General features: G+C 35.2%; 1 protein-coding gene across 1 annotated transcript in view; it reads left to right on the plus strand.

Moving 5' to 3' along the window:
* Window positions 1–23,313, plus strand: part of GPC5 (glypican 5) — a 612,142-nt gene that overhangs the window by 296,087 nt on the left and 292,742 nt on the right. The window contains exon 7 of the mRNA XM_017821031.1: window positions 19,595–19,757. Within this exon, the coding sequence (XP_017676520.1) occupies window positions 19,595–19,757 (163 nt within the window). The remainder of the gene's footprint in view (window positions 1–19,594; window positions 19,758–23,313) is intronic.

Consider the following 23,313-nt stretch of genomic DNA (forward strand, 5'->3'; position numbering starts at 1 on the left):
TTTCTTTCTTTCTTTCTTTCTTTCTTTCTTTCTTTCTTTCTTTCTTTCTTTCTTTCTTTCTTTCTTTCTTTCTTTCTTTCTTTCTTTCTTTCTTTTTTCTCCCTCCCTCCCTCCTTCCCTTCCTTCCTTCATTCCTTCTGAAGCTCAGTAAGGTGCTTATACACAATGATATCTATGTCATCAAATGCTATATGTATTTGGAAAAACACAGTATAGCAAGCATGTTTGTATCCCCAGGCTAAAAACCAGAATGTGATGTTAGTCAGAAATAGGCTAGCTACACTGAAAACTTTAAAATATTAAAATATAGCATCATCTTTATTCTAGGCCGAGATTACAGCAGTTCCCCTCCCTTTAAAGTTTCTTCTATTTTTTTCCTTCACCATAAACTGATACACTATTAATTAATCTTATGCAAAGGGTATTCTGTTATGTTAACTCTTTCAGTGTCAAATGATTAAGAACACCAGAGAGGTCCTTTCCATTTAAATTAGTGGTCCATTGAGTTCAGTACTGTATCTCTTACAGTAGCAATAGGAGGTGCCATTTAGGGAGAATGTGATCCTTTTGTATTCTGCCAGAATTCCCAGTAGTTGTATTAGAACCCTTAGAAGATACATTCCCGTCTGTCCGTTTTGATTTAGACATGCTGCCTATTTCAGCCTCGCACCTGTTACTTCTACAGGTACATGTTTCTAGCTTTATATTTCTGGCATGAGTATACACTCCCAATTAATTTTCATTGCACTTAGAGATTTAATTTTGAAAGGATCATATGCCTTAGCATTTTTTAAAGACTTGTTACAGCTAGAATTCTGATTACATTTTCCTTCAGAAATCCTTTCTAAAGCATGTTTTTTCCTAGGCACTTCGTACGATGCCTGCTGAGTACAATAAACGATAAGGCAATTCTGATGTCATGTGTAAATCCTAACAGTGCATGCAGTTATCTCAGACCAGTTTTCCTAAATAAAAGATAACAGCTATGTTATTTACACAAACTATTGATAATCTATAGAAACTGAGAAGTTTAAAGATACTCTTTAGTATTAAAAATCCACAACATATGCCACAATATGTCATGTACGTACAACTAGGAATGTCCTGCCTAATGAAGACCAAACCCTGTTCATTTCACAAGGATGGCGTCTCAATGACTAATCTTGTACTCATGGATTTATAATCAATGCTGTCTGTGAGGACTGTTGAACACAATAAATATACATGTAAATGCCACTTCTATGAATGTATTATTTACATATGTAAAAAACTGTCTTTTTCCAATACGTAGTTCCAGATCCCTTCACTGTAGGGAGCATTTTGTTAGGTAGTTCTGCTATTCACCTACATTTTGCTCTGGATCTCTGTGGACCTTCAGCAATGCCTCAGCAGGTTCCACCAGGTACCACCACATAGTTACCTGACATGACTGGGAAAGTTGCCATATATATTTGCTTTTTCATGCATGAAACCCATTATCTGATGGGGTGGTACAGCTTCCTCATGTTATTCTGGACACAGAAGTTAAAAAACTCCCATGAAAGAATTGTTATGCCTTAGGGTCAGAGCTTGCTTAAAGCAATATGAAGGTCACAGGAGGGTTTGGTGAGGGTTTGGTTTTTTGTCCTCATTTAATGAGCACTGCCAAGGTCACAGACATATCTCTCTCTCAGATAATTTTTCAATCAGTTTCTTTTCCGTGTTAGATTCTGTCTCTGCCGTTTCATGTGCCCTGTGAAAAGATAGGATTCATCTCAAACTCAAGTGAAGGAGTGATTTGTCTTTTTAGTCATATAGGGCAGGAAAGGAAAGAGTTGCAGCTGAGATGCTGGCAAGGCAAGCTATCACACACAAGTTGCCCACCTGATACCAATTTCAGAAAGAGTCAGTTCAAAATGGGGAAGAAAACAATTCTATCTGTCTTGACAAACAACCTTTGCCCTCTACTAATGCCTTGGGCCTTATACAATCTCTTTAACTGGAGATTCCCAAAGTGTGGATAAACCAGGAAATAGTAAAAGTAGCACAGACAGAAGTTGAGTTTAAAATTTGTATCTGCACTAAACTGTAATGTTATTTGCCAGATCAGTTTCTGGGGTGTTTATCCAGAATGTGTCGGAGTGAGCAATCAGATAGTTGTTTCTGTCATCAATGTGTCAATCCTTGTGTGTTCATTTTGAACTGTGTATACATCATGAGATGATTTGGTTGCTTACAGTGGAGGTTTTTTTCTGTCCCTTTGCCCCCCTGAGTACCAGCAGACATGAAGAAAAACCTTTATGTCTTGGAAGGCAATTCAGAGTATGCAGAACTGTGGAACAGTAGCTGTAGAGCTTGCTCTCATATGCTGCTTGCCTCTTTCCTTCTGCACTCAGGAGGAAAACTGCCATTGGAACATATGTTTCTCCTCTAAATGCTTTTTTCAGTAGTAACATCACCAGTTGTCCATACTTTTTCCTTAAGTGAAGCAGATGGTTTAAAGGTCCTGGCATTAGCTTCACTGATAGAAATTAATAAATAAGTACATTCTACTCTGATGATTTCTTTGGCTTCATGCCTACAGGCAATAATGGCTGATTAGAAAGTATTTCACTGAGCACAATATGAATCATGAATTCCAAGCTCAGTTGTGCTGTGGCTTACCTAGAGCTCAGACAAAGAATTTGAAAGTGAAAAACTTATGTGAAAGTGAAAAAGGAAATACTAGCTTTCTCTGATATTTCCTCATGTTTTACATAAAAATTTTCACATAACTCAATTTTCAAATTTTCTCCAAGGAGGTTGCTGCACATTTTTAATATAATGTATTTCTCTCGGTGATTCCTCTACTATTGATTTTCATTTCTGACAATCCCTGCTAGTCTGAGTTCTGCATAGTAAATCGTTCATTTGCTTTTATAGAGAATAGGTTTAAAACAATTATTCTCTTAAAACTTTCACTGTGCTGAACTATTCCTATTTCACACTTTGGGAGTTTGATTCACAAGCCTCTGTAACCACATAAAGTCTTCTGATTGATTTCAAAAAGCTCTGTATTAAGCCTTTTGCTTTTAATTTTTTTTTAGAAATAGAGCCTCAATGAGGCTAAGTATTGCAATAAAGAGTATAAAAATTTACAGTAGAGTTGCTATTCGAATTTACCACTTTTCTATGAATTTGAGATTGGAAACTGGGCAGTCTAATCCTGGATTTCAATAGGTGTGTGATAATTACTGACCATCTCAGTCATCTGTTTGTCATTACTGGTTTTATAATACAGGATTCATGTTGATACATGAAGTATTAACCTACTAGATTGGATAGCTGTATCCACACTAGGAAATTGCACAGACACAACTTAAATGCTCACATTAGATCAACTACAGTTTAAATATTAATATCCTCTTTGGAAGTCATGACCCTTGCCAGATGATACAGTCTGGAGGATAATGTCCTAAAAGTAGCATGCTGGGGAAAGTAGGGATGATTATGGCTGAGAACCGAGCAATGGCCACAACTTATTTATTAAATGGTGTGTACATCTTTGCGTGGAGTCTTCAGAAAATGAGTAAATTGCATGAGTAAATCCTTGCAAGACCCTAATTTGGGAGAAAATTCCTAAACTCAGAAGGGAATTAAACATTAAGACAACATTTAATTCCCAGTCTTCCAAGCATTTTTTTGTTATACCATAGAAATTATTCAGGTTTTATTGGGATTTAGCAAAATGCATTTTATAGTTTCCGTGGCAGTCTTTGGAAGAGTTCTGCTTATTATCTGTGCCAGCACTGAAATGAGTCCTCAGTGTGTAGACTACTTAATATACCATTGATACAGCTAAAATTCAGCTTTGTTAATATGTGGTGAGTTTTCCTTTATATTTAGAATATCAAATAGTATAATTGCTTAGTATTAGTGTTCAAATACTAACTTTTCATAGCATTCTATGTATGTTGTCACTGCCTATACTATCTACTTTTGTCTCATACAAAAATGTAATAATTAGTTTTCACGCCCTGCATTTCAACCAGAGAAAATACTGTGGCTCTGAAGTAAGCTGCAGTCTTTAATAGTTTCCCATGATTTCTTGGAAGAGTTAAATTAGTCTGTACTTATTTTGTTTGTTTTTCTTTTGGTTTTGTTTTTTTTTGTTTTGTTTTGTTTTGTTGTGGAATCTTTTGGCATGCTGATTGTTTTGCATAAAGACTTTCAAGAGACCAGGAGTCAGTTTCAGGAAAAATGAGATTATGCTATATTGTTCAGATACGAAGTTAAAGATTTTTGCTGTAAACTAAGAATTCTTTGATGTTAGTGTGTTTCATTTGTGTTTTGGAAGTCTATGAACTATGAAAGTGCCTGGCAGGAATGCAGCCAGCTGTTTTTTATTCTGTTTTTTTAAATCAGACTCCTGAAATAAACACAGTATGTCAAATGAGAATTTGCAAGAGTTAAGGCAAACTTCTCTGTATGTTTTCTTCCAGTAGCATGTCACACTGATATGTTTGGCTTCATTCTTATAATTTTCATGTTGAAGGAAGAAAAATCTGAGTAGCATGATAGTAATTTGCCACAGAGATAATACCAAAGCAAATTAGTGATACTTTAAACCTATATAGTTGCCTAGAAATAACAGAATAAAATTAAAATATATGCTTTTTCGGATATTGGACTGCATTTGCCCTAGAAGCAGTACTCTCTCCATTAAAAGAATTATTGCCCTGCTGTATTTGGCTGCTGTTTGGATTTTTTTCTGTTTGCTTAGTGTTTTCTTCAGTTTTGTTTTGAATGCTGAGGATTACCAGGAGGATATTGAGCTAATATGCTAGACCCATTTCTGTTAATTTGTCCATATCCAGGAATATTTTATTGTTCTTACTGAAAAAATCGGTTCTGACATCACTCTGCAATGTTGTGGATGTAAGTAGTGGTCCTTTCTCTATCTCTTGTGCTTGAAAATAAATGTACATAATTTGTGTCTTTCCTTTAATTGTTTACATCTACTGCAGACTCTGAAGATATTAGTAGGCATTTGTTACTGCTTTTAGAGTACTCTCTAGCAATCATTGAAGCAACAAAACAAACTGCTATGTGATCTGTTAATATCAGCATTTGCAATGTAATTAAGCGTTTCAAAATGAACGTCTTATAGTTTTATGTCTAATCAGTTTCTTCTGATTACCACAAAACACTTAAAACTGTAATAACTAAACTAAATAATTGAAATCATAAAATGAGACCCCACTGTCTAAACTATATAGGTGAAATTTTGTTCTCTTAGGTCATTTATTTCTCTGAATTGTGTTGATAGAAAATATGTCTGCTGTAATAGCTGGCCCTCATTTTGACAGTCCTGACTTAATGCTACTTGCAAGCTCTGAATCAGACAAAAATGATCTGGTAAAAGAGACAGTGACTGAAATAATAGAAGAGTGTGAAAGCATATGGGTTTTATTACACAAGAATAAATTGTACCTCAAAATATGGTGAACTACTGCAAGCAGCATGCTTTGCCATATTTCTGATTAGTTTGTTGGAGCTGAGTATTTGAACAATTTTTTTGTATATTTTACTATGTGTATCCTCATCATCTTCTGTGAGTACAGATTGGAGAGTAAAGGCTTTTTGTTTAAATACAGTAGAATATGGCAAAACTAATATGGCAAAACTAATTCCTTCCAAATCGTGCCTTTTTTTGAAAGTCAGGGACAAAAATCAGGAAATTTGCATTAACAAACTATGCAATCTATGATTGTTTCAGGTTAAAAAGAACTATGAAAAGGTTAATTTCACATAAGTAAGACCAAAATGTGGGCTGAAGCAAAATGTGTCCTTGGGAGCTGTGTACTATATGTAGTCTACTCTGCCAACATTTATATTTTAATTAGTAAGGTAATGGGTCTCCTCAAAATAATTTACCAAATAAATTATTAATTGTATGTCTTACTTGGCCAGATAGTGACCCTAATTTATGTTGATATAGTGATATGTATCAAATAGTGCATAGTCTAGATTTTGCTTGTGAAATAGGAAGACAATGATGAGAGTATGTTCTAAAGGAAGAAAAAGAAGCTTTTAGAACTCTAGCATTCATTTATGCTATAGTACAAGTGATTGTTTATAACAAAACTAGTTTAAAACCATAGACATATATTGAAGCATATGAGGGGCTAGCCAGCACACAGACATTGATATATGACAGACTTGTTAACAGTTTGTTAACTCTTCAGAAATACAGTTTTGTATATGCATGTTGTCTTGAGGTTCAGGCCTTAAGCCCTTGCTTACCAGGGGAAAAAAAAAGGGAAAAATACTTTCAATTTGAATCTCAACATCAAGCATTGTAAGGAATTGATCTGTGGAATGAAGTTCAAGCCAAGAAAAAGGTAATGTTCCTCACGAGAAATAGCCATTTTTTCTTATGTTGACTTTGTACTGCCATCTTATATTCACTGATATACACAGGGCTCTAACAGAATGTAGAACTTGCACAACCTACTGACCAGATAGACATATCTGCTGTGATCACAGCCATTCTTCAGGATTCTTTTCATCTTTCCTAAAGGACTGACCTCCCCTCACCCTAAAAAAAAAGTAAACCAGAAGGTGAGAAACTAAATAAAAATTTGTTTCCCCTATTCACTCTGTCTCAGAAGCACCTAGGCCTTGTTGAGACTTCAAACTTCCTTATTTCTCAAAAATGAAACTTTCTGCATTTGTGAAGGTGCCCTGCCCTGAAGAGCTACCACAAAACTTTGCTAATGCAGGTACAGAAATAAGACAGCTCTCTATGCAACTGTCCTGGAAAGCCCAGTTTAGAAGCATTCTTAAAATTGCTGAACACACATGGACTGAGAGTGAGGTGTCCTAAAAAAAAAAGTGAATGCAACCGCCTTGTGTTGGGACTTGTCAAATCTGCAGCAACATTATGTCACCAGGTTCAGTCAGTACCAAGGCTGAGCATGTATTCCCAAATGCAAATGAGGAATATATATATATGCAGCATACCAACACAGATAGAAAACACAGTGTTCATGTAGACACAAACTGCACCAGTTGCCTGATTCTGTTTACTTCTCTGACTGGTCAGTATGAAAACATGTTAATGGAAAATACATAACATACATATATATATATTTATATAAAATATATATAGGTATATACACAATATCCCTTTAATAACTAGCCTTTGGACACCTATCTTGTCCACTAACTGAACTTTGATCTCCCCAGTTGCTGGCAGCCTAACTCCTGCTCCTGGGACAGATGCCCTTTGCCAACACATATCTCCAGACACACAGACTAGGGATCCTTTCAGCAACTACCCTTAGACACTCATCATCTACCCAGCCATCTTGGATCCTCTGTTCTCTAGTGGCCTCACACACTGAGATCAACATGCACATGGCCTCCTGGTCCCTCCACTGGCCAAATCACAGACCCTCTGATCTTTCCAGCACCCAGCCCATATTTATGTGTGCTTCACTACCTGGCTCCCAGGCCTCTTACCTGACTCTTGAGCTAGTCCAGACTACCAATTGCTCAATAAAAATCACAGAATATCAATGCACTTCAGTCCCTCCAGTTGCTATCATCACAGAGAGATGGACCTGCGTGGCCAATCATCCTCACATCAGTAGCTGACACTCAGACCATTATACACTTCAGTCTCTTACTCTAAATAGTAGTGAGAGATGGAGTTGAATGAGAAGACAGGGCAGGCTGTGCAGGTCGTATGCAGAACACAGCCAGACAAGTGTACAGATGAGACACTATTTACAGATGATTGGCCCTTTTCATCCCTTTATTTTCCCTTGCTTGTTCCTTCTCATAACCCCTTGACTCTCCCCATCTTTGGTTCTGCCTCCAAGCAACCCATATTAAGCTTTGTGCAATCTCTAAATACTCTTTCCCTGCATCCTCATTTGTCTCACATTTCCTAGGAAGTAACCCCTTCAGCAGGTGAAGTGATCCGTGGAGATCCTTCCCCACTGAGTCCAGAAGACAGATAATCCCCCAGCCCACAGACTGAGAGTTTTCTGGGATGGCTGGGACAGGCATCCATCTCTATCTGGCTTGTTTTGGTTTCCCTTCAATCATTGTGTCTATGTGCTCCTTCATATTGGTGGAGATGATCATTTAATCACTTATGCTAAATGGTATAATCTTTTAACATTGATCTAAGAAAAGAAGCTGCTGCTCTTTCCCTTCTTTCCCTTCAAATAATAGTATGATGGGTAAAGTACCAGTTGAGAAATCCTAGTTCAGTTTATTCCAAAGAGAGTGCCTCTAGATCAAAGCTACAGGATCTTTGAGAAGGGAGAACTTTTTTCTTCAATGATTATAACTTTCAGATTTTTAACTAAGAGGTTACGAATCTCTGATTTCTCTTTAGCACTTTGGGCCATAAAATATTAAGAATTCATTCTTCACTGATACATTTTTTTGTAAGAATAGCTTGAGAACATGCCTTTGTTTTTCCTTAATGAAACTAGACTATAGTATAAAAATTAGGATAATAGAAGGAAATAAGGGCATGACTCACAGTGGGCAGGGTACAGGTTTCAGTCCAAGTCACTCATTTTTTGCATGAAAACCTTAATAATTTAGTTCTTATATGAAAGAAAATGAGTAATATCTGTTCTTCTGTTGGCAGAATTTTAAGAAACAGTGAGAGACAGAAATATTGCTGAGCCATATCTTCTTCCTTAAGGCTGTGCTTGTACTAATAATCTTTGCCTCTTGGGGACATGTGCCTCTTGGAGCGGATGCCCCATCCCTGGAAGTGTTCAAGGTTGCATGAGGTCCTGAGAAACCTGCTCTGGTGGTAGGTGTCAGGGGGATTGGATATAGCTAATCTGTAAAGTCCCTTCCCAAACCATTCTATGATTCTATGATTAGTGGGGTATCTTTTCTCCCAAGCTGGAGCACAGCTGCTGGTAGGCCCCAGTATTGCACTATACTATATCAGCTCACATTAGAACTCTTTCGTTTTCTTTGCAATTATACAGCAGTATAGCCCAACCCTGGGTATAAAAGTACACTACAGTAAAACAAAAAATCAAATTTTATTATATGTCATAGATTGAAGCTCCGTTAATATTGGTTTTATAAATACAACTGTATTTTACTGCCATTTATACTGTGTGTATCCAATTGATTGTATGTAAAAGTCCTGACTTGAACAACTTCTACGATTGTAATTTAGTACACATTCAATTTTTAAAAAGATATAAAGAGAAATGGGAGCACTAAACTCTAGAAAATTAACTTCAGACTTAACATTTATATATATTTTGACTCATATTTTACCAAAAGTATTCTATACTTTTTGGCATTAATACTTGATCTCTTTATGATTCCCATTTCTACATAAATTTACATTACAAAACCATGCAGAAATGAACACATTACAGTAATAAAATCCTTGTCAAGTTAAGTGCAATATATAAATTCTACTAGCATTTGAAACAAAATTCAGATTCCATCTGTCATATATTATCTCCAGAGCAGCTAGGACATGTACATATGTAATTGGATTATGATTAATTGAAAAACATCCCAAGTGCCTTAAAAGAAGTATATGATATTTATTCTTTCCTTTAACAATGTTTTTTAAAATTTTGTATTAAAGTTATTAGTGGTAGAAATTCATGCTTCTAATAAAATGAAAAACGTATAACTGCATCAAATAGGAGATTGCAGTATTTCCCCAATTAGATGGTCTATATGAGAAAAAAATTAATACAATAAATATGGCTTGTGAGAGGAATATAAGATTTGTTATATTTCATAAAAGCTTTAGAATTCTGACTCATCTTTTTCTGATGTTGTTGGCAACATCTGTTGTTGTTTGTGTGAAATATTTCTGACACATGAAAAAGAATTGAAAGCTAAGTGTGCTAAAGAAATGCATAAAACTTGCCATAAAAATTGTATTAATTCTAAGGAAAAGTAATATAACAAATAGCATACAATTTACTCTCAGAACTTTAAAAATATTTTTGCTCTACCTTTCAGAGAGTAGGAAGAATGACATCAAGTGGTTGACACATTTTCTTTCCTTCCTTCCTTCCTTCTTTCCTTCCTTCCTTCCTTCCTTCCTTCCTTCCTTCCTTCCTTCCTTCCTTCCTCCCTTCCTTCCTTCCTTTTTTATTTATCCCTTCACCAGACTTTCAAGGAAGAAATTATCACGCTCTCTTGAAAGGACTATAACTTCATGGTTTCAGTTTTTGAAGTTAAATGCTAAGGTTTCTCATTTTCACTTTGTTCTTTTAAATGGTTGCCTCCTTTCTTCATTTTCTGCAGGAGACTAGTTTTTGCCAGAATAAGCTTTTAGTGCAAGAATTCAGGGGGGAAAAAAACCAACCCTCTTTGGGATATGTAGCGCCAGATAAGACCCTTCCAAAATCAGTAATGCATATGTCCATGCATTCTTACATCGTTTATTTTAGGATGAGATCAGACTTTTGAAGATGCTTGTTTCTTTCCATTGACTATAAATGGTCTAGTGACTCTAAAAGGTGACTATTACCACTTAAGTATCCTGCAGGTGTTTAAGTTTAATAGAGAAGTCCTACAGTGAAAAAAAAGAGTAAACCTACATGGTTGATGGGGCTTTTTTGGTTTTGTTTTTGTTTGTTTGGTTGGTTGGTTGATTTGGGTTTTTTTTGTAAAACAGCATATCATCAAAGAATCTGACTTTTGACTTCAATAAACATCTTTCAGAAAACTTTAAGCTGAGATGAATTACCCACTGGACTTTCCTGTCTTTCTGCACAGACAGATGCCTAAATTTAGATTTCTAAAGCCACATGAAGTGACTCCCACCCTAATAGCTGAGAAGATACATAAGCAGTTTTTGTGACTAGTGTGATCTGTCAGTCTTCACTTATTCATTAGTTTAAGCCTGTCCTAGGATATTTTTTAAAAACACGGGAAATGTATTTCCTATGTGGCATTTTTGGTAAATGTTGCCTATTTTCTGGTTGTTTTGGATGTTTTGTTAATAACCAACTTTTTCACTGCATGAGATTTAAATGAAGATTTCTAAGTTCTAAATAAGATGAACATATGCATTAGATTCACATGTCAGTGGATGGTATTGCTGGATTGATCCTGTTTTTCTGCACCATTCTTGAAGATTTAAAGGTTTCTATTGATATCTCCTATGCAGGTGATGATTGAAGATGGATGATTATGAATAAACAGCACAATGGCAATATTTAATAACTGTGAGAACATGGGCTAACACAATACAATGTACTGATGAAAAAGGACTATGATTTCTAAAGTAATCAAAATAATCTGTAATCTATGCAATATTCATTTCACTTTAAAAAGAAAATGGTCTCTTTATGTCTTCAGATAACCCAAACAATAGAATAGTTATTATAATGGAAATCCTGAGTTTGCATGTGCATTTAAAAGGACTCAGAAAGACAGACTAATATACCTGGAATTTTTGTGTGTGCTAGCTATAGGAATACATGTGACTTTATAAATATTTATACACAATTCAAAGCCATCTGTCAACAATTAAAATATATGTCACATTTAATAACATAGTCTGTATAGATTAGGATTACTATAATTAGACTATTGCACACATATTACAGCTGCAAAATGGATGAGCCAGGCTTTCTCAGAAATTTCAAAAAGGCTTCTTCTATTTTATAATATTCTCCATGGTATTTGATTGCATCTGAATAAGTAATGCTGCAGAGAAATAGCATAGGCAGCTACTTGAACTTGAAGCTAGCTTTTCTGAGAAAAGTTATAATCTTATCACATATACAAGACCCAATGGGATCTAAAGAATTGTTCTATCAAATCTTTCTGAGAAGACTCTTATGTAAATGGTCTGCTTCTTTATGCATCAAGAAACCTGTTCTCAAGTAATGTAAGCGTCCCCTCCTCCACCACTTTCAAACTCCAAGGATACCTTAATTCTCTTCCAGATTTTGAAAAACAGGCATGATGCATTTTGACAAGATTAGGCAATGGGAACTATTTTAAGAATAGTTTGGAGGCAAAGAGGATTTAAAAATACAGCCCTTCATACATGATAAGTCTCAATTTATGCAAAGCAGCCTTACTACATGAATATATAGTATGCAGAAATCATGAAAATAAATGACAACTCAAGAATGGGGACAAGGGGCAAAATGTATGACAGGAAGGCCATGCTTTACCCTTACTGAGAATTCACTAGCTAGCACAAAATGTCAGCAACTGGAAAACTTTTGGTGTAAGGCTTAAGTGGGGCATAAATGGTGTGCAAGAGTTTATACTGGCATTCTATCTGAAGATTATATTCTGATAGTGTAAAGAAGGTATATTGGACCTTAAGAAAAACTTGGTAAATAATGCAGAAGATTCTGTATGTATTTTTTTTGCTGTGATGTGTTTTGGGGCAAACTAATTGAGCCAGACAAAGTCACAGATAAGGACTGGAGGTATACCTTTGTAAGTGATACTTGATCTCACTAAGGTAAGGAGATTCCTGCTTATTGGTTACATTAGTTAAGTTTCTGCATAACTTCTTTTGTATTAGTGGTAGGGGGGGGCAGGAGAGATAGGACGCCACAGTATTTTTGCATAGAGAATCTCCCCACAAAAACTGTGCTATAGACAACATTGTTATGACCCATTATGAGATAAATGAATACTGAAGGATTTTTTTCATAGTAATTGAGTTCTGTGTTAAATTTTATAGGTGTCTACTGCCATATCATATTCTAGATCAATTTAAAATGCTCTGATCTAAGGAAAAAGTACATGTTCAGCTGCTGAAGAGGGAAATGTGCTTTTAATGTTTCAATTTTTTAAGTATGAGCGACTATTTCTCACTTTTATTATCTGTAGAGCAATGGCTAATGCAAAAGTAAAGGATCTCTTCTATTTTCTTTTTGTATTTAACTTGCTTTCAAATGTTTCTGGGAGTGTACTACTTTTATAAAGTTATACTAAGTTTGAATTCTTTTTTTCTTGCTGAAAGATAAGTTGGGTTAATTCTTATTTCTACTATTCAGGTAGCAACTGTTTTGATCCCGAGCTGGTAAAGGTATATCAAGAAAACACAAAGATTAGAACTGCGTTGTGCAGTGCTAGCATTGTGTTAGTTCCATCAGAATTTCAAGCTGTTATTTGGCTGGTGATTTTATGGAAGAGTTTTCAGACTAGAAACAGAGTTGTAGCCCTGGATCTCAGGCAGAAAACAGTGGGTTTGACATAGCAGTACAAGTATTGCTTTTATTTTGTGTATCATCCCAAAGATATAAAGGCTATAGCTGTTAAGAAATTTCATTCTCTCTTTTAAAATTTCATTGAAAAAATAAAAAGTAAGAAAGGAGTTGATGTACCTCACACAAAGCTACAGCTTTTTATTCAAAAAATCCCCATAGGGCACTATCGTGAGGGACTACGAGAGTTGTAATACTAGTGATCTTTAATACCAATATCCAATATAAACTGGACTTCTAATGTAGAAAGTTCATTTTTGTTAAGAAAATGAAACCCTGCAGGATATTCTGGCTACAGATGTACGAGTAGTTTTTTAATGAGATCACCAAAAAAAATGCAGTACTTTTAAGTATTCAGGTATGTAATGCTAAGAGGAGGGAAAAAAAATTAGGATTGCTTCTTCCTCTCATTTTAAAAGAGTTTCTAGAAATAATTCTTCTGGATTTGATTTGATTAGGTAAATTGAATTCACTGCTGGGCTCCTTTGAGATTCCCTCAAGAAGCACCTATGATGCACACATGAATCACAGAATCACAGAATATGTTGGGTTGGAAGGGACCCACAAGGATCATCAAGTCCAACATTTAGCCCTGCACAGGACCATCCCCAAGAGTCATGCTATGTGCCCAAGAGTATAATCCAAATGCTTCTTGAACTCTGTCAGGCTTGGTGCTGTGACCACTTCCCTGGGGAGCCTGTTCCAGCACCCAACTACCCTCTGGGTGAAGAACCTTTGTCTAATATCCAACCTAAACCTCCCCTGACACAACTTCAGGCCATTCCCTTGAGTCCTTTCACTGGTCACCACAGAGAAGAGATCAGTGTCTGCTCCTCCTCTTCCCCTCACAAGGAAATTTTATGCTGTGATGAAATGAAAGACCGGAAATACTATGACTGAGCTTAGTTCATATTGAAGGTAATAGAGTATCAAGATATTTTTATTGAAATAGAATAAAATAAAATTCATGGGAAATCAATGTTTCCCTTGAAGGTATATGATGTGTAGAATAAGTAAATAGGATACTAGATTTTTGAATCACATCGACTTCAATAGTGTAAACATAAACATCCTTGCCTTTCAGTGTTCATCATTCATGATGATCCCTTGTCCTTGTTTCAGCAGGGATAGAGTTATTTTTCTTCCTAGTAGCTGGTATTGTGCTGTGTTTTAGGTTTAGGGTGAGAATAATTTTGATAACACAGTAACATTTTAATTGTTGCTGAGCAATGCTTACTCTGTTAAGGACTTTTCATCTTCTCATACCACCCTGCCAGCAAGCAGGCTGGAGGTGCACAAGGAGTTGGGAGGGAACACAGCTGGGACAGCTGACCCCAACTGACCCAAGAGACATCCCATATCATACAAAATCATGCTTAGAATATAATCTTGAGAGAGTTGGCCAAGAGCTGGTGGCCCACTTGCTTGGGTCATCAGCCAATGAGTGGTGAGAAATTGCATTTTGCATTGCTTGTTTTGCACATTGTTTTATCCTTATTATTTTCCTTTCCTTTCATGTCCAATTACACTGTTTTTATCTCAACCCCTGAGTTTTACCATTTTTCTGATTCTCTCCCTCATCCCACTGAGGGAGAGTGAGCGAATGGCTATCTGATATTTAGCTGCCTGCCGAGGTAAACAACAGAGATTAAATCACTTGTAACTTCCTGCAAGCACAAGAAAATAAAAGTGAATACAGTCTTCTCATTTAAACGATATTTAGTTATATGAACTAATACATTTTTGAGAGGCAGAAGGGACCATTTTGGTTTAGTTTAACCACATGCATACCCTGCCCTTGAACCCCTGGATTAATTCATGCTTTAAGACCAAAAACTGTTTGATCCAGAATATATATATATATACATAAAATAACCTTACCATAACTGTTCATAATTATTCTTTATTATTGATAAATTATTTTGATATAGAACAACCTGCATATTTTTTAAATTATTAACTTGGAATGTGTAAAGAAAATATTTTAATTTTTTTGCTATTTTCATATGATTTGGCCTACCAAATCCATTATATTGTATTTGTCATGTAGATGCTTACAAGGCTTATAAGGCTGGTTAAATAAATTCTTGAGGTCGGGTTTTTTGGGATGCACTGAAGGATGAGCTCCTTGGTTAAAAGAAAAGGGGTTTTTTGTTCCATTTTAATCACTGTAATAGAGCTCATTTCTGTGCCATCCTTTTTGAACAAAGGAAATGAGAATGGGATTTAGGAGTAATATAACAACCCTAATCTGACTTAGTATTCCTATTTCTGTCCCCAGAGATATCCCATTAAAATCTGTGACTAGAACACTGCTCTTAGTAATTCATAGTCTGCCGGCTACCCTAGACACCCACAATTATTTTACAGAACAGAATATTTTGTCTTCTAATATGCATGCAATATAATATTTAGACTTGCAAATTTACATTTGTCTGTATTTTATTATAGTATGTGTTTAAAAATTCACTTGATTGCCTCCCTTGCCAGATAAGATATTTTCTTAGACAGTTTTTTGTCATTTCTCTTTGTTATTTAGTAGTTCTCCAGTTCTTGTGGCAGTAAAAAATTATCATTACCATTTTGTTTTTTATAACGCTTTCCAGATCATCAATAAAAGTCTTACATAATCTTGAAAGATTACCAGACCCTATAGGACTGTATAACAACTGTACATCCTTAGTGATAATTTTCCCAATTATGCTTAGACTCTGAGATTTTCAGAGAAGCTTCAAGGACCCTCATAGACGTTGCTGCTGCAAGCAGTTTATTTTCTTACCAAAATGTTACATAGTACCGAGTCATGTATTTACAGAACCCTGTAAGTACTTTATTACAACAATGTAACTTCTGTAATGCAAACATTTGCATTCTAAAAGACGAAATTTCACAAAATTTATTAATGATATTTTTTGATATTATAACCTGGTTCAGAATTGCTGTTTGTGTCAAAGAAAGCATTCCACTGAGACATTAGCAAAAATGCCGAGGGGTATTTAGTCAATTGAGCAGTAAAAGATCTAGGGGGAAGGCCAAACTTCCCACAGCTATGTAGGTTAAGCTGAAGACTCCCAAGGACATTACACCCAAATCATTCACTTGTGCACATGGACCATAGTAGTAGCACAGTAATTTTCTCTGACAATAAAATGCCATTGGCAGAAGACATGTTTTAGATAACAAAATCTTAGTTCAATAAACTTTCATCAAAATTAAGAGAAAGATCCAGCAAATCTGGAATATTGGTGTGTCTATCACAATCTTACAATACTGGTGAACTAATCCTTGCCATAATTCAAACTAACATTATTGCCAACAATATTTGCTGTTATTTTAATTGAAATTGGAAAACAATAGTGTATGAGTAAACAAACTCATGGGGTTTTGGGTTGGGGTTTTTTGAGACAAAAATTTGGTAGAATGGAAAAAAATTTGGGGACACCTAAAAAGAAAAGTGATTATTTTAGACTGTGACACAATGGGAAGAACATTCATTGTACTTTTTGAGGAGGCACATAGTACATAACTAGTAACCCTCCTTATTCAGTTGGAAGACTCATTAACTGTATGCAAAATTCTCCAGTTATAACATGTACTTATTCTCCACTTAAATCATAACTGCATAAAAAGCTCAGCACAACAGAATAATTCTTTTAAATGCCTTTTATCTTTATTTATAATGTGAACCCAATCTAGCTTGAATTATACACATTTAATAAAGAATTTGTATTAGATCCAAGTCTTGCTTAGTAGAGAACCAGCACTGAGATTTCTGAGCTTATAGGGAGACAATATTTCTTCTTGTACAATTAAGGAGACTGAAGAGAATAGCAAAGTACATATAACAAATGATCTTGTTTATTCTTTAATCTTTACTTTTTCAAGTACAGTAAAAAGTTTGGGAAAAATTGAAGAGCATTTTTTCAATTATAAGTCTACCTTTAAAAGAATATAGTGGGATCACCTGGGTTTTCAGATTTCTAGTTTTAAGTCAATAATGCACAGTAAGACAAAAAGGGAAAAAAAAGAGAGGAAAGAGAAATAATTAAGTTGGGCTAAAATCTAAAGAAGCAGGAAAATATAAGATCTTATCAAACCAATATATTTTTAAAACTGAGATAAAGAGTATAGAGGAGGAGGCATGTTCTCAGGCTGAAATAATGTGTGTATGTGTATATGGTATACTGTGGAAACTGGCAGCAACTTTTGTTTGAAATACTGTCTTACTGAAGTACCTGTCCACCTTTATGCCACAGAGCTCAGGGATAAAGAGCATCTTATCATACAACTTGCTTCGGAAGTGTGTCATGATTTGAATAGGGGCAAAAAGTAAGAAAAGTGTGCTGTTTAACTGAATGTGTTTCATTAAACTGTGTTTTGTTTCCATAAATACTATTTTGGGAGAAGTATGGCATGGATTACACAATGAGCAGGGAACAGGGCAGCAATACAAAGGAACATCTTTTCCTCTTAGCTAGGTAGTTTGTCTTTCAGGTAACATATAAATTCCTAATAAAATCTTTGAATTAAAAGTGCTGCATAAATTGGTCCTGCTGATTCAATGGTGAATGGCTTTCTACTGCTCTTACGCAGTGTGGCAAGTGGTTTTTATAAAACTATTGAGATTTATATGAGTTGTAGTAGTCATTAGAATATTTTTTGTTGGGCACTATGCAGCACTTAACAGATCAACTAGTCTGGGAAGCAACTCCTTAATCTGTAAATAAACTCAGTATATTGGTTGAAAATATGAACCCAGTATATTGTTAAACAACAAAGCAACCACACTTTTGAAGGTATAAAACAACTGAGTCTGTTTCAGACTAATTAGTAGTTATTTTCAAGAGAAAGAACTATCTCATTATTAAATTAAAGAATCTGCACCAGTGAAATTTAAGCCAGTGTAAAGAAAGCTTGCTAGATTGAAGCAATTGTAATGTACAAGCCTCCACAAACTGATATTTTGGATGAGATAAAGTTATAAGAATCCTTAACATTTGTAAGAACCTGGTTCTTTAGAGATTATGATGTCTATGTGTATCTGACACATAAACTGAACTGAATATCGATGAATATCGAAGAGGGCATATTGGGTATGTTTGTATGCATGACAGTCCTACCACCTAGTATTTAAAAACTGGATGACAGCAGCTGTACATTTGATTAATGAGAGACATTAACATTATTCAGGTGATTACCCAGCACTGCCCAAAGAACGGAGAAATGTGTTAAACTTTGAGATCTCTAACAGTTGTCTTATAGACCATGCTGGCATCGTTGGCCATTTCTATGGTGATAAATAAAAAGGATCCAGAGAACAAGTACTGAATTTGAATCACCTACACTGCTTAGACCAGTATCACCTATCCCTTTGCTTTATTTTAAGTCAACTTTATTAATTCTGCTGAAACAATGCCTGGATGTAATTTGGAAATAGTTCTCTCCATGCTAGCCCTGCCTCTGACTGTGCTAGCTTGGTCTGCTGCTGCTTGGTCACGCATTTCATATTGTCCCAACACATTTTTTTTCCTTCAGCTTCCACCAGATGTCAATATGACACACCCAGAGCACACAAATATGTTTTGGATTCACCAATAGAGAGCTGCAACAGAGGTCTTATACTATTTCAGACATTTCAAACTGAAAAATTCACACAAAATCATAAATGTACCCTAAGTCTTGGTAGACACTACACGGGTCTTTAAAAGGTCTAGTTTCATCTGCTTTGTAGCACAGATGCTCTCTGTCTTCTTTAAGTGTACCTATAAGAAAGATGGTGACAAACTTTGTAGTGGGGCCTGTTGTGATAGAACAATTTTAAGCTGAAGGAGGATTGATTTAGACCAGACATAAGGAAGAAGATTTTTATAATGAGGGTGGTGAGGCACTAGAGCAGGTTGCCCAGGTAGGTGATAGATACCCCATCCCTGGAAATAGTCAAGGTCAGGTTGGACAGGGCTCTGAGCCTGATCTAGTTGAAGATGTCTTTTTCATTTCAGGGGAAGTTGGACTAAATGGCCTTTAGACGTCTCTTCCAAACCAAGCTATTCTATGATTCTATGTACCTATTCATTCCACTTGGCCTCTGGACCAGGAATTGGTGCCTGATCTTCTTTTATACTAATAAAGACACAGTCAATTTATATATTTTTTAATTAAAAATAAACTATATATCTCCAGAAACCACTCTTCTAAATCTGTCTGTAAGCCACGGTAAAAAAACATGAAAAAAATAAATCAGAATTCTCATTCTGTTGACCCTGGAATTTCCTTTTCAAATCAGATAATTACTAGAGAGACATATACCAAATTTTGGGTACTCACTGAAGCTCTCCACATGCACTGCTAACTTGCATACTGTATCTTGTCTTCAGCTGTTGCAGGGTAAATCATTTCCAAAATATGATAAATGGGATCTCCATCAAACAGGCAGCGGTGGAGGTGTAGATGAACAAAGAAGTGGTGATTGTGATGATGAAGATGGCTGCGGAGGATCTGGAAGTGGAGAATTCAAAAGAGTCCTGAAAATCACAGACTGTAAGTGCATGATTCTCTTTCCTTCGTGCATTTAAATAGTAAATTAGCATATTTTCCTCTAATACATGCCACTGAATTATCTTGGAAAAGATGTGGAAATGTTGTCTGCATAATGTTTCCAAGATTTACAGGAACAGGCCTGCACTGGTAGGATTCTTGTGAGCACGGTATCAATATGAGTATCACTTTCATTGTAACTCATGTTAAAACATACTTGGCATAATATAGACTGGACTCAACATAGTATTTTAGTCAAATAATAGGTGTTACAGTGACATGACCCTTTGAGTTACTACTTGTAAAATATAAGAGATTTGGCAGTTAAAAAGAGAAATTGTACTAATTTTTAATGGAAATATGGCAAAATATGATGTTTAGTGATGGTAGCTGCATTTCATAGAGAACCATTGGAAACAATGTACTAAAGAACTCAACAATAATGCCAGTATTGCTTCTTTCACATCTTTCTGTTTTCCTTACTGTTTTGTTTTGGTGTGTTTTGTTTTGGGTTTTTTTTCTTTGGTTGTTTTTTTTTTTTTTTCCCCAAGATGAGCAAGTTTTTTTTGCAGGGGGGAGATGTAACAATTTTCTTTAAAAAATTCATTTGATTGTGCACTTCAGTGGCATGGAACTCCAATCATGAGCAAACAAGTGAGTGAACTACTTCTGCGAATCAGGGCATTTTTCTACATCTCTTATTTTTCTTCCCAGTGTAGAAATATAGGAAGAGAAGGTGAGAATAGATGCAATTATCATTAAATTGCATTTCTGCATTTTGTATTTTTTTTCTGCATTTTGCATTTTACATTGCAAAATTCAATACTAACAGGTAAGAAGTCAAGGTTGGTATAAGTGCCTGAATTTATCTATACTTACTGAATTTGAGAATGCTGCATGTTTTCAGGCTTGGATGAGACCCCAGGTCCTTCTTGACTTGATAGTGAAGAGGCAATTTAAAAATGTGGCTGTAGAGAAGCTGTAGTGTATGGTTGCCTAATTCTGTTTGAACAGCAGAAAAAAATGAGACTGAGCATTCTAGGCCATGCCTTAAAAAGACAGTTTGGAATCAGCCTCTGATCTTCTTGAATGAATACTTAGTCTATACATTTTCAAGTCCTACTAGAGGCTCTCCAGATGGGATTTTGAGACATCTCCAAAAGAGTTTGGACACTTACTTCCTGAGAGTGCCCTTGAAGATTTTACTTTGAAAAAGAAGATAGGGATCAAATATTTAAAACCAGATGTTCTTTGGAATGCTGAGTATATTATATCTATTTGATAATGACACTCTATGGTATTGAAAGACTGTAAAATAGTCTTAGAATATGACTAGAGCTATTAAGAAAGTATTAAATGACAAAAGAACTGCAAAACCAGTATATTTCATTTCAGCCTCTTCTACTGCATTAGAAGTTTCTTTATATTGATATATTTAGTGTAATCTTTTCAAAATGTCAAAATTATAATTAGCCTTCATATTCTCTTTATACTACATGTCTTATAAATTTCCAGAATTATAAGCTATGTATTAGGCATAGTGAAGCTTGCATGTAATGGTGTTTCATTTGAACATTTTCTAAGAAATAGAACAAAAATATTAATCCATACTGTTCAATATTTTGACTTGTGTATAAATCTTGAGTTACTTGTACCTTCCAGCTGTTGTGATTTTGTGGATTTATGCTGGCATGTATTTATTATTTGGAATTCACCTTAAAGTTGTCTTGAATGTATACCAAAAAGAGTCCTACTTTGTTCTGGGATATCAGATGTGGACTGTCCAAGAGAACTATTAAAACTTTCCATTTAGTAAGAATTTTGTTACAATATAGACCAAGAAAATATTTTTTTTTTTCAGAAATCACTGAAGTGTATGTTTAAGATAAATTAAACAGCTGCTTGAAACATTCTTCTTTTGCATCACTCAGTCCTACTCATATGAGTAGGACCTTGGGAATTTAAAGTTAAATTGAAAGTGAAAAAAAGTAAAATAAATATATTTTAGTAAGCAGACAAAATTACCTTCTCAAGCTTATGATTTTATGTGACAAATTAGAATTAAAAAATATAATCAGAATTTAAGCTGATATTTTTAGTGTGTGTTATATATTTATGCAATTTATTTATAATTTTATGTAATTTTCTTAGCTTCAGGTGACTGTTATCAATTTCAAGCTAAGTCAGACTCTAAACTCCTTGTTTTTAAACTGCAAAGTTAGATTCACTCTAGTGATATTGCTTAGTACTCTTCGAAAAGTATATCTGAACTTCAGATAAACCTATAGGTTGACCACAGTGTGTTGGATCCTAAGCATTAGCTTCTCTATGGAGGCATACAGATAGTATTATTTTTCCTTATCAAGAAAACTTTTTGCATATTTTACTTCTGGACAACTTTGCTTTCTCTCATAACCAACCAGGAAAGAAAGGAGGATTTCTACCTATTTTTACTATAATAGAGTCTGAAGGTCCTAGGCAAAGCCCAGGTTCTTTTTTTCTTAGCTACTGCAGACATTTTCACCAAGGAGATGATCCAGTTCGCAACAAATTAATGATCTTAATAAGATTTTCAGTGCACTGCTCTATATAAAAGTAAAATTTAAAGAGACATCTGCCTTCTTTTTTTGATGCCATGTCATTGCCTTTTGAACACATGTATGATACTCAGACTTGGAAGGAACAGAGAGGAAGGGAGGGGATCTACTTCTGCCAACATATTTCCACACTCAGTGCTAGAGATGTAAGAATTGATTTCATTTAGTGCTGGAGACTGACAAATGTGTGGTGATAACTTTTAGGCTTCAGGAGGCCAATGAAGAGATTTGGTATTTGTAACTCAAAAGTGATAGCCCTAGCATTACACTAGTGCTTAAAATATATTTTGAAAAAAATCTGGTTTTCATACCAAACAGTCAATCACTACATTTTATTCAATGTTTCAAAGTACTACAATTGTGCTGACTGGTTTGCTCTTTCATAAGTACTTTTAAAATACAATAAATTGGTTATTTGAAAATAGTTATTTGAAAAAATGGTACTAGAAAGGATAGTGTACCTTAAATGCATAAAATAAACAGCAGTATAAAGTCTTGACACTTCATTTGCTAGTTTTATTCTACTCTAACCCAGGAGCTCCCACAGGACTCTTTCATGCGTCACAATGAATTACCTTTTCAAAAACTCCTGCAGAATGCAGCAGTAATAACAACAAATACTTATCAGCTATGTATTGATTTGAATCTGTTTTCATATAGCTCTGTGAGGATGGGCTAACCCTGGTATCACTCCTCTGAGGTTCTCAATGCCATCTGTCAAAATTCTCATAAGATTTTTAGCAAGATCACCAATTTTCAAAGTGCTCTATCACTGGTTTGTCTTTCTTTGCTAATTTTAAATTGCCACACAGGTGTTTCTTTACTACAGACAGAGATCTCCTAGTTCAGGGCTCAAATATGTAGAAATATTAAGGGTGTGCTTGTGATTAAGGTATATAGAGATGAACCTTTCTTGATTTTTATCTCATCTTATATTCATCCTGTCTGAAGACAGAAGTCTC

Source organism: Lepidothrix coronata, unplaced genomic scaffold, assembly GCF_001604755.1.
Source record: "Lepidothrix coronata isolate B3197 unplaced genomic scaffold, Lepidothrix_coronata-1.0 Scaffold88, whole genome shotgun sequence".
Classification (NCBI taxonomy): Eukaryota; Metazoa; Chordata; class Aves; order Passeriformes; family Pipridae; genus Lepidothrix; species Lepidothrix coronata.